The sequence below is a fragment of the Ostrea edulis genome, chromosome 2 (genome assembly GCF_947568905.1).
Source record: "Ostrea edulis chromosome 2, xbOstEdul1.1, whole genome shotgun sequence".
Lineage (NCBI taxonomy): Eukaryota > Metazoa > Mollusca > Bivalvia > Ostreida > Ostreidae > Ostrea > Ostrea edulis.
In genome coordinates, this window is record NC_079165.1 from 13,854,963 (window position 1) to 13,865,780 (window position 10,818).

The following is a 10,818-nucleotide window of genomic DNA, read 5'->3' on the forward strand; positions in this document are numbered from 1 at the left end:
CGCTTGTGAATTCAATCTAATTAAAATTAGATGTTTGATCCGCTCGCGTACTCGCTTACATAACATCTAACAACATCCCATGGAGGGTCACGTCAGAGGTCAAATTCAATTGACCAATGAAATCACATCTGGCAAACTCTTTAAATGCTCGTCGAAGGGAATAAGTCTAGAGTGGTTCCGAATGTAAAAAAAAAAAAAAAACCTGATCCGAACCAAGACAATGGCGGCGCGCATTACGCCTGTCAAATGCTATTCGCTTGGATACATTTGTGTTGTGTGCGGGTTTTCGTTTGTTACAAAGTTTGTAGATGAATTAGGCAGCATAAAAGTTCAAAAGTGTTTGGATAAAAAATTAAGATTAACACGTGAAAGATTGGAAACGTTACTGAACGTGTGTGATGTGAAGAAAGAGACTTGTTTTCCTGGTGACGCGGGTGTATGTCAGAAATGTTTTCGAGCCATGGACAGGGTGCGCAAATTGGAAAAAGAGGCGATGGAGGCAAGGGAGAGATTTACAAGTAACATACGATCAACCATGTCAAGGTTAGTGTATAATAAGGAGAGTTATTGCTTAAATGTCACATGATGTGAAGCCTGAAGACCGGTATCAACAGCTGATCAATGTTAAGATCAGATGTAGCAAGAAGCAGCAACAAATAAGGATTTCTGGGATTCTTAGTTGTACCAGTAAATAAAAGCTCTAAACTCTAGTAGGAGTACCTACAGGAAAATGAATGTGCCGTCGCGTCATTTATTTTGGTGTACTGTAGTTATTCAAGATGGATGAACTGAAATCCTGTAAAAAAAAGTATTGATAAATTAGTGTATATTTATTGGTGTTTTTATTCTGTGTTTCCGCGAATCCCATAGACTCAACATTTATTACCTTCAACTCAGATTGAAAAATATATGAAATGTATATATACTAGATAAATTTAATTGGTACATTTTGGTAAGATATGTTTCTGAAGAGAATTGTCAACATACATACAAAAAATGCTGTAATGAAAATTACCTTATTTCTTTCCATATCTAGCTTGAATTTCATGATCAATGGAAGTATCTTATCATAAGTATATATACTCATATTCTATATATACTCATTTCCTGTTATGGGTCATGTTAAACCTATAAAACTTATGAAAACTTTGCAGATATAGTGTTACTGTGCCCTCACCATCAAAAACAGTCATTAAGAAGAGAGAAATTAGAAGTCCAGGAGTTTTGGGAATTGGGAAACGCTCGAAAGCCTCAGAGGAGACAGAGACATCTACTATGTTAGTACCGATTCGAAGAGTGACACCTCAAAAACTAAAGCCTCTTGCCCCCTTTATCGTAGGCAGCATCACAGGATCACAACCACCCCTGTTGCTTGGAGAAGAATCCTGGAAGAAACTTTTACAGGTACATTAACTCATATGAAAGATAATGTTTAGTCAATCATTAAATAAATATTGACAGTACATGTATGTGTATGTTTTGGTATGCTGTTAAGGTATTTGCAATTTTTGTGTATGTTAACAGGTCCCAGACACTGGATACAGTGTTGTCTCTATTGCACCAAAGACAGAGAGACCAGGTATGTTTACATTTATACCAAAGTCTTAAAATGTATCAAGAATGATAATTAGACTTTCAAGGCTTAAAATCATGAAAGGTATTGATTGGTCTTTTGCATTTTAGTACATATATATGTACGTCATTGTGACAGATACAGTTCCAAAATCTTCAAAGAGATCCTTATTCAGTGACAAAGAGAGCAAACCAAAATCAGACAAATGCTCTCTTGATGGAAAAGTAGAGGTGCAATGTTAAAATTGTTGAAAATTGTTAATTTTGTTTTCCTTTTTCTTTTGATTTGTTTCAACGTTTGTTTTGAATTTTCTGTTCCAGTGATTTTTTAAGGCCCATTTTGGGTCAGAATTTCGGCCCTCTCCCCTCCTAAAAATTGCTAATTCTTTCCCAATTTAGCTTACATTTTTCCCAATAATAAAATTGTGAAAGGAAAACGTATTTGAAAGAAATAAAGATTCTATATGTGAAACTTAACAAAGAGTTATGGGAATGATGATTTGGATAGAATAGTTGAAAATTTTAGAAGGTTAAAGAAAACTAGATTAGTAAAATAAAGATAAAATAATGTTAGATATGATTTTAAAACTTATTTACGATAAAATTGAATTTGACTGAAATGTCGACAATTTTTCCCAGTTTTAAAGCCACAGGACCCTTATAAAAAATGTAGAAAAATCACTGTGTTCATCGATTGTAGTCTCTGTTCACAGGGTACATTTCAAGTTCCTTGAGATTTAGATTCATATATGAAATTTATAGCTTTCAGAAAATTCATATGTTAAAAAGATATCTCCAACACTACAATTTGTTTGAGGTTTGGATTTATCAGTACTTACCCCAAACTGTAGGTCTGTTGTGCATGCTTAGCTATAGAATTGTAAATGACTAACCAATTCATTTATCTTTGAGTTGATTTTAACACTATGTTTCTCTGCCAAAGTGGGGTTTTTCTTAGCTTACTTGAAACAAAAGGTCAAGTAAGTTTTTCTGATAACTTTTTGTCTGTTTGTGCATCTGTTGACTATTAAGCTCAGCTGAAAGCTCAAGTGAGATTTTCTGATAATACATTGAGTCCAACAAGACCATCTGCATATTGCAGTTTCTTCAAATCATGAGGGAGGGGGCTCCATTTTGACATTAAATATATATAATCTTTAGCAATTTCCTTATCAAAGACCACTGGCCATGATTAGTGATGGTATGTATGCAGTTCTTTGTACAGATTCATATATGACTAGGGTTCTCAACTGAAGAAGCACTGGGTCTGGAAAGATAAAACTTGTGAAAATTTCCTGATATAGTGTAGGTTCAAGATCGTTCAAATCATGGGGTAAAATATGGAATCAAAGTTTTAATGGAAGTAGAATTGATATAAGTGCATCTGCGCTTGATTTTGATCTCAACTATTCAAATGATATGTGTAATCATGTTCTTATGTTTTTGAAATAAATATAGTTTAAAATAAAGTTTTACAAGGGGGGGGGGGGGGGGGGGGGGGAAGAGAGGTCCAACGTGTTCTCAAGAATTTGACATTAAGTGCTCAAGCAGTAATTTTCTATCAAATAAGTCTAAAACTATATAGATTTGTTGCTGTTAACAACACTGAGATCAAACACTAAATCGTTAAATATATTTCTTTGTAACATATTAGATATACGCACATGTCTGTATAATTTGTAGGTAATGTATTTTTAGGTAATATCTTTTATGTTTTAAATGCTAGGTTGTACTGCACTATCCAAGTGGGAGAAAGTCGTCAATCATCAAAGAGGACACCCACCAACAGATATGCAAAGCTATAGCAAGAGGAGGAAATACAGAAACTGTCATAGTTGACATTCTGCGGAAGTCTAGTCCATTGGAATTGGTACGCGGCTCTCAAAAGATTGTGCAGGAGGAATGTAAAGCAATTTGTAAGAGGGGATCGGGCAGTCTTCTACAAAAGAAAAGCAATGCAGACTTTTTCAGTTTCCGGTGGGAAAATTTACACAAACAACTTGAAACAATGTGCCCAGCACTACTGTCAATCATTACAGCTACCGTTTCAGACATACCACCTGTTATTGGAAGCAAACCATTTCTCCATGCCCTACAAACTGTAGGTATTGCACTACATGGAAGAAGCCAAGAGATGACAGTTTTGCAGTACATGAATGGATTTCTGCTAAATCATGGTGGATGTACACAGCGGGTATATTTTCATTTTGTTTATGCAAAATATATGTAATATTTATTTCCTGTAAACATAACTCTTTATTAGAATTAATGTGGCATTCCAATCTGTACAGTAAAACTTGATATTGACAATATTTAAATCTTAATTTTAGGACATTGAACGACTGTCACATATAGGATTGACTGTCCACCCATTGACTTTGAAGAGAAAGCTTTGTGACTGGCAAAAAATACTGGACAAAGAAATTTTAGAAATCCGTGATTCTTGGGTTGAAGGAGGAAATGTAAAATACCAAATAATTGGGGACAACTGGGACAAAAACATCCTTCCATCGTATAGAACGTCTGACAGGAAAACTCTCTCTCTTCATCTCTTTCACGTTTATGCCATCCTGGACAGAGTAATTCCAACTGAACACAGCTCCCACAGTCCTCCTTCCCATGAAATTGAAATTTCAACTTTTCTTCCATCCATTGAAGACCAACAGAAACTAATGAAGGAACTAACATTTCTCTTCTCCACTTCTGTCATTGAAAATCATCCCCACTTGCAGAAAGAATATGGAAAAATTTATCCAAAACATTTAGAGCATAAATATTCCTACTGTGCAGGAAACAAAACTAAACAAGTAAGTCATGAGTTTTCTTCTATTTCTAAGTTTTCATTTTACTGAAATTTATAATTATTGTTGAAAGGTGTGTACCATGTACTTTATGTAATAGTTTATATTATCTTCGATTAATTAGAGAATATTATCATTGATTAATTACAGAATTTTGCATATGATCTTAAATTATTTTTTTATTCAGTACCCACTTGGTCTTTTCGACTGCAATGAAAATAAGACACCAGAATTGATACGTCTTTTGAAGACCTTGTCTACATATGTTCCTTGCAGGGATGGAGAAGTTGTGGAACCTGTATTTTTTGGAGGTTTGTTTTCTCATATGGATTTAGGGTGTGTGTGGGATCTCTAATTTATAATACATTATACCAAAGAGATGTAATAGTGTGCACATGTGTGTAATGCAGGTATTGATCTTCATTTTGGCAAAATAGTAATTTAAAATTCCAATATATGCAGTCTGTGAAAAATGTTTGGGCAATCGTCAATTTCTAGAATCATGATATCCAATAAACAATTCAAGTGTGAATTAATTATTTTTTTTATTATTAGGCGATAGGTTAACTGATGAACGGGTGCAAGCAGCCCAAAAGGCCATGAATAATGCTGAAACACAGCTTCAAAGACTTCAAGGCTTTGTCTCAAAAATTGAAGACTTTCACAGATTGATGAATTTCCTAGAGGTATCATTGATGAAAATGCATGTTTTTCTGATTTACAATATGTAAAGAAACTTCCTGATATATGTGCAAAGAGTTCTGACCTGAAATTTCTTATCAGTGGCTAACATGCACAAATCCATACCCTTATATAAATTTTGTGTTTGTACTTGAAATATTTGAGATTAGTGCTTTGGTACTAACTTCTTTATAATTTGATTGCAATATTAATATGTAATTGTAGGCCATACACAAGCTCACTTATTCAACCAATAGTGCTATGGACCGAGGCACAGTATACTATTACAGGTATGTATACTTTTATAAGAAACTTATATTTTGTGTGTACTTCATATATTTAACGGTTTTGTAAATTTTGAATGGTGTGTAAAAAATTCTTGTGTATGAATTGCAGAAATTTCCTGAACATGAGAAATGTCAAAGGTCATGTGTATAATGCATACCGAGCATACAAGATGTTGTATTATGTGATCCTGGATGCCATCTGTTTGCTGCTTTTTCTACATCACATGGGTGTTTCAGACATTGACCAAGAAATAGATCTGCCGTCCAACTTTGCAGTATTGTCAAACAGAGAAAAGATAGAGTACATTGATTCAGTGAGTGAAAACATTTTGAGGAAACATTTCTTTGACAACACTAATGACATATTCCAAAATGTTCGAGATATTGTGTGTGATCCACAGCATCCTGAAAACTATTGGACATCAACACGAGAGGAAGGGAGATTTAAGTGCCACCACTGTGATAAAACCTATGCGCATGTTGTGTCATTGCAAACTCATGAACAAAAAATCCATGATGTTCATATTGCCAAACCATCGAAAAAACCAAAAAATAAAAACCAAGACCAAATGCAGGATTACCTGATGATGCTTTTCAAACTTGTAATTTTGCACAAGAATTTGGATACTTCTGTGGACATGGGGGATGGCGAAAGGGCTGTGCGATCCGCAAAATATGAACTACCTGTATACCATCTCACTAACAAAGTGAAATACGCTATTGGTTCTATTCATTTAACATCTCTAACATCTGGCATTCTCTGTGATAATCAAAAGGAACGCCTAATTGCCAATCGCTTTGTCAATTTGCAAGGAGGAAAGAACAACAATGTGTCCTTAGATGAATACCTTGAGATGTTGAATAGAGATAGTAAAATTGCCTGCTCTGGTCACAAAACAAAGGAAAGTATCCTCGCCCACTCAAAGGAATATCCTCATTTAATAAACTTAGTCGGCCATTTTGACAGCATTACTGAGATCAGAAAGAGAAAGGGCTTCCATCACATTCCCAGTTACAAGGGTGATGTATTAAAGGTGTTCAAAGATTTACAGGAAGCAAATGTGATGACCCTCATTCCAAAGCGTACATTTAAGTGTCAAGGTTTCACAGTGGATAGGAACCCCTTCCAGAATTCATTTGTTGGATTATCAACTGTGATACACCGACATAAGCCAAGACAACCTTTTATACGACTAAGAGATCCACATGTTTAAATTGAGAACTGATATGACACAGTGCTAAGTTTGTGCATGTTATCAGTTCTTTTGTATGGTAACTTTCTGTTTATTCCTTTCAATGCTAAGTTCAATCACCCTGTTGTACATCATTTATCGTATAGAAACAAAGTCGTAACAAACTTACAGAATCAGTGAAGAACAATTCATTAAAACCAAACCTTGTCGCAAATTTCCTCTTATAGGGGAATAAATAGCACGTCACACTAAGCATGAATTTGTTTTTAAGCATGTTTTACTGTATAGTACATTTTTTAATGTGCTCATTGAATAGTGTAAAGATAATTAGCCATTGTTACAGTAAACCATTTAGTTTTCCTTTGATGCATGTTTAAGTATAGCAGGCTTATCGATGCACACGCTAGTATCATACACCGGGACTTAATATCTAATGGTTCTGTAACTTATCTCAATTCGTAAGAGTATTTTGATCGCTTTTCAAGTACAGATATAACACGGTTTTGCTTTAATAAATGTGATACATCACAGTGCAGACAGCAGAGATTGTGCAGATGTGACCAGTTAACTTGTACAACATATTGCAAAAGTTATTTAAGCTAAAATAAATGGTTCAAGTGTCATTGTTACTTTGTGTGATTTAATATGTCAGTGGTGAATCTCAATAGAGACAAAAAGATAATGCTTGAAGTAACATGTAGATTATAATGAAGAAATTTGATGTCAAAAGAAACTGAATATCTTATGTGCACTTATTTTAGTATATTAAACACTTCGCGCAGTTGGAGCTGATGCACTAGTATTTTGCATGTTCAGCCATTATGATGATGTAGAGTACCTCCTTAATTAAATATATATTTTTGGGAAAACAAGTTCTCATAATTCAATAACAAAGAATATATTCGCCATAAACATTTGGTGAACTTAGTTAACTTGTTAGAATGGCTCATGATTCTGTAATAATTGGTGTCCATTAAATTAGTGATGCAAACATTCATGTAGTTGAAAAAACAGGATAGACTTTATTACCTTTAAATTTTATGCATTTTTATTCTACACTTCAGTTGTATATAAACTAGATATCATGGTGATTGGAAATATCACAACAGCCAAAATAAAATATGTGTGTTTCCGGTTTACCGACCCTAACAACATTTTCTCTATCAACCCTCAAGATTTTATCGATATATTTATATATATATAATTTTCAAACTGGAAATATTTTGCTTTTTGTGTTCAAGTTGTCTGATCTACATTTTGACAACTATTGATCGTCAAAGTATTTGAAAAGTAATTGTATTTGTATATAGACATGGAAGCATATCAAAAACCAAGATTTTGAATTAAATGTTTTAACTGGTAACCCTACATAATTTTGGGGGTAGTAAAGTAGGAAACACACATATAATTTATTTTGGTATAACTTCAGATTTTATTACTCTATCAAATCATGTATTTCTTCATCAAAAGAATCATAATACTCTGTCTCGTCACTATCACTGTCTGGCGCAGAGTACACATTAGCAAAATTGAACATTTTTTCGATGGGCAGTAGTTCACATTTATTGCAAGAACATTTTGCTGCACAATTATCGCAACAAGTGTGATGTCCCAAAATATTTTCTCTAATTTCTTGTATTCCCTTGTCATTCAAAAAGTTTTCTAGAAGACATAGTCTACGACATTCCTTTGTCACAAGAATTTTCTTGACAGATTCATCTGCTAATCGTTGGTGATACGAGTTGTAAACAATTAACGCAACCGATGGCATGTTGTCTCTTCCTACTCTTCCAATTTCCTGTATAAGATCAGAACAGTTTGATTGAGCTCCAAATAAAACCACACTGTGGAATCCTTTGGCATCTATTCCCATGCCTAAAGCACTTGTAGAAATCAGGATACGAAGAGAACTGTTAAAGTCTTTCAGTTCATTAACAATGTACTCTTTCTTAAGATCTTCTGTTTCTGAGTGGTATAATTCAATATTTCGGACACTTGATGGCACTTCTTCGATTAAGTAATTGCAAACTTTTGCTGCATCATTAATTGAGGTACAGTAAATTATTACCCGTGGAAATTTCTCTTGTAATTCTTGAAGTGGATCAATTATCCAAAACATAGACTTCTCTATATTGGTTGATACCTTAGTCACTGATAATTTGATGTTTGGTTTGTCAGGAGAAATTATGATTTCCACTGTTCCATCACCCAGACACTTTTTAACACGTCTAGCAATTTTCTTCGTGCATGTTGCAGACAAGGCCAACAAATTTGCATCTGGAAACATGGACCTTAGCTCCCCAACGTGTCCAAACCATTTCCTAAAAGCCTCTTTGCCATTTTCACTTTGACCCCTGTTAAAGCAAATATATGAAGAAAAAATTAAGTTTTAAGGCAACTTTCAGTTGACAATCTTATTTAATTTTATTGTAACATCATTTCTTTATAATTTAAACCTTTTTGGGTCACGTTTACAACTCATTTTGCCCTTCTCCAGCCATAATGGTAAAAAATAATATGCCTGACTCGAGAATGTTTTTTTCTCCCTACATCATGTGTACATAAGTCAAGTCTTAAAACAATGGCAAGTTTACTGGTGATAACAGAAAATGCTTAGCAAATAATATATAATAAATGTCAACACAGAAGGGAAACTGAATATGATCATTAAATTAATTGATGTTGGGGGGTGGAGGGAGACAATATTCTGAAATTCCACAAAAATCAAGAAAAGGGTAGAATTTGGGTGTACCAAGTACATAGATTGATCCAACATTAGGGGGGATGCTTCAAGACAAATTTAATTTTAATGGTACAAATCAATCAAGAATTATTGGTCTTTATAGTGTACATCACCTTTACTAGTCATTTACAACTAGACTTTAAAACAAAAATGCATTTACCATGTTGCTATTGTATGAAACTCGTCAATAACAATAGTAGTGACATCAAGATTACGCATAGATTCTCTCCATTCTATGTCGCCAACTAATGCCTCTGGGGAGCCATACACTATGTCTACTGTTCCTTCCAGTATTTTTCTGTCGGTTTCATCACTGGACCCTTCAAATATATATTTTAATTTTTATAATATACCTGTTCTAATTGATTTCACATGTGCAAATACAATCAGGTTCAACACAATCTGTATATATTTAGTTATAAAGCTGTATAGCTAACAAAAACTACTTGAAACAGCTTGATTTAGCTATTTCATATCTTTTATCAAATGGATTTGTAAGAGCATAGAAAATAAATTTTACTGAGTGAAAATATTTCATCATTGTACTCCACAAAACACATTGTGAAAAATACTTCAACTATGTATAAAGATGTTCCAAAATTATTATGCAACATTAGGGCTATGCCATTGCATTTTAGAAGTTCATTTAATACTAGCTTAATCAAGCCATTGCAAATAGTTTTGAAAAGCTATGAATATTGCAGGATATAAGACATGGGGTGAATAACATTCGGGCACATTAACCTGATAAATAATACATGTTAAACTATGATACGAGAATCTTAAAGTTTAAGTTTTCTTTTTTAAAAACATGAGATCGAATATTCAATGTCAGTTAATTTACACAATATGATTCCCACAACGCTAAAGTTATAAATCACCTATTCAACTGATTTCGACTTCGCAATATTCAAAACAATAGTAAACACACTAACCTTTATATGCAGCTGTCATATCTGGAAATTTCCTGTAAACGTGCCACTTGGTCCTGCATCAGGGAAATCAATGGGCAACACACAATTATTTTCCCAATATTGCTGCCCATCTTTCTCTGGACAGGGATTAACATTTGGAAGGGCAGGGATTTTCCAAATCCAGTCGGGAGGACCGCCATACAGTCTACCCAGTCTAACAGACACTGTAACACCTGTCGCTGTTCGCGTTTTAAACTTTGGATATTAAATTTTTTCAGCACGTTTTCAATCGCCTCGCTTGTACTGTCTTTCGCCGCCATTTTCCTTCAACAACCAAACGTAGTTTGTACAACTGATTCTCATTGGTCACAAAAGGTTCTTCCGTCTTCGCAATGATTGGTCGATATTTTTACATAAATTTGACTTCTGACGTGACCCTCCATGGGATGTTGTTAGATGTTATGTATGCGAGTACGCGAGCGGATCAAACATCTAATTTTAATTAGATTGTTGTGAATTTGAACTTTTGTTCTACATGTCTTATCAAAAGTTTCTCGAGAAAAAAGTTATTAATGTTATTAACTGTGATACAAATTCGACTGTTCAGGCGAGCCATGACGCTCGTAG

The 10,818-nt window shown here is 34.1% G+C and overlaps 1 protein-coding gene and 1 pseudogene across 1 annotated transcript; one reads left to right on the forward strand and one right to left on the reverse strand.

The window, feature by feature from the left end:
- Positions 1–460: 460 nt before the first annotated feature.
- On the forward strand, positions 461–7,157 carry LOC125676073 (uncharacterized). The gene is made up of 9 exons (XM_056157238.1): positions 461–543; positions 1,155–1,404; positions 1,496–1,579; positions 3,299–3,766; positions 3,903–4,379; positions 4,561–4,684; positions 4,929–5,059; positions 5,280–5,344; positions 5,451–7,157. The coding sequence occupies exons 1-9, from the start codon at positions 461–463 to the stop codon at positions 6,553–6,555; spliced, it is 2,787 nt and encodes a 928-aa protein (XP_056013213.1). The 3' UTR covers positions 6,556–7,157.
- Positions 7,158–7,552: 395 nt separating this feature from the next.
- On the reverse strand, positions 7,553–10,604 carry LOC125676072 (bifunctional 3'-5' exonuclease/ATP-dependent helicase WRN-like; annotated as a pseudogene).
- Between the last annotated feature and the right edge of the window lie 214 nt (positions 10,605–10,818).

What these genes read in the sequence shown, in the direction of transcription:
- LOC125676073 (XM_056157238.1), top strand. Translation starts at nt 461, where the DNA reads ATGGACAGGGTGCGCAAATTGGAAAAAGAGGCGATGGAGGCAAGGGAG. An exon ending in GATTGATGAATTTCCTAGAG is followed by an intron (nt 5,060 to 5,279) that starts GTATCATTGATG and finishes ATGTAATTGTAG; the next exon opens with GCCATACACAAGCTCACTTA. An exon ending in GGCACAGTATACTATTACAG is followed by an intron (nt 5,345 to 5,450) that starts GTATGTATACTT and finishes TATGAATTGCAG; the next exon opens with AAATTTCCTGAACATGAGAA.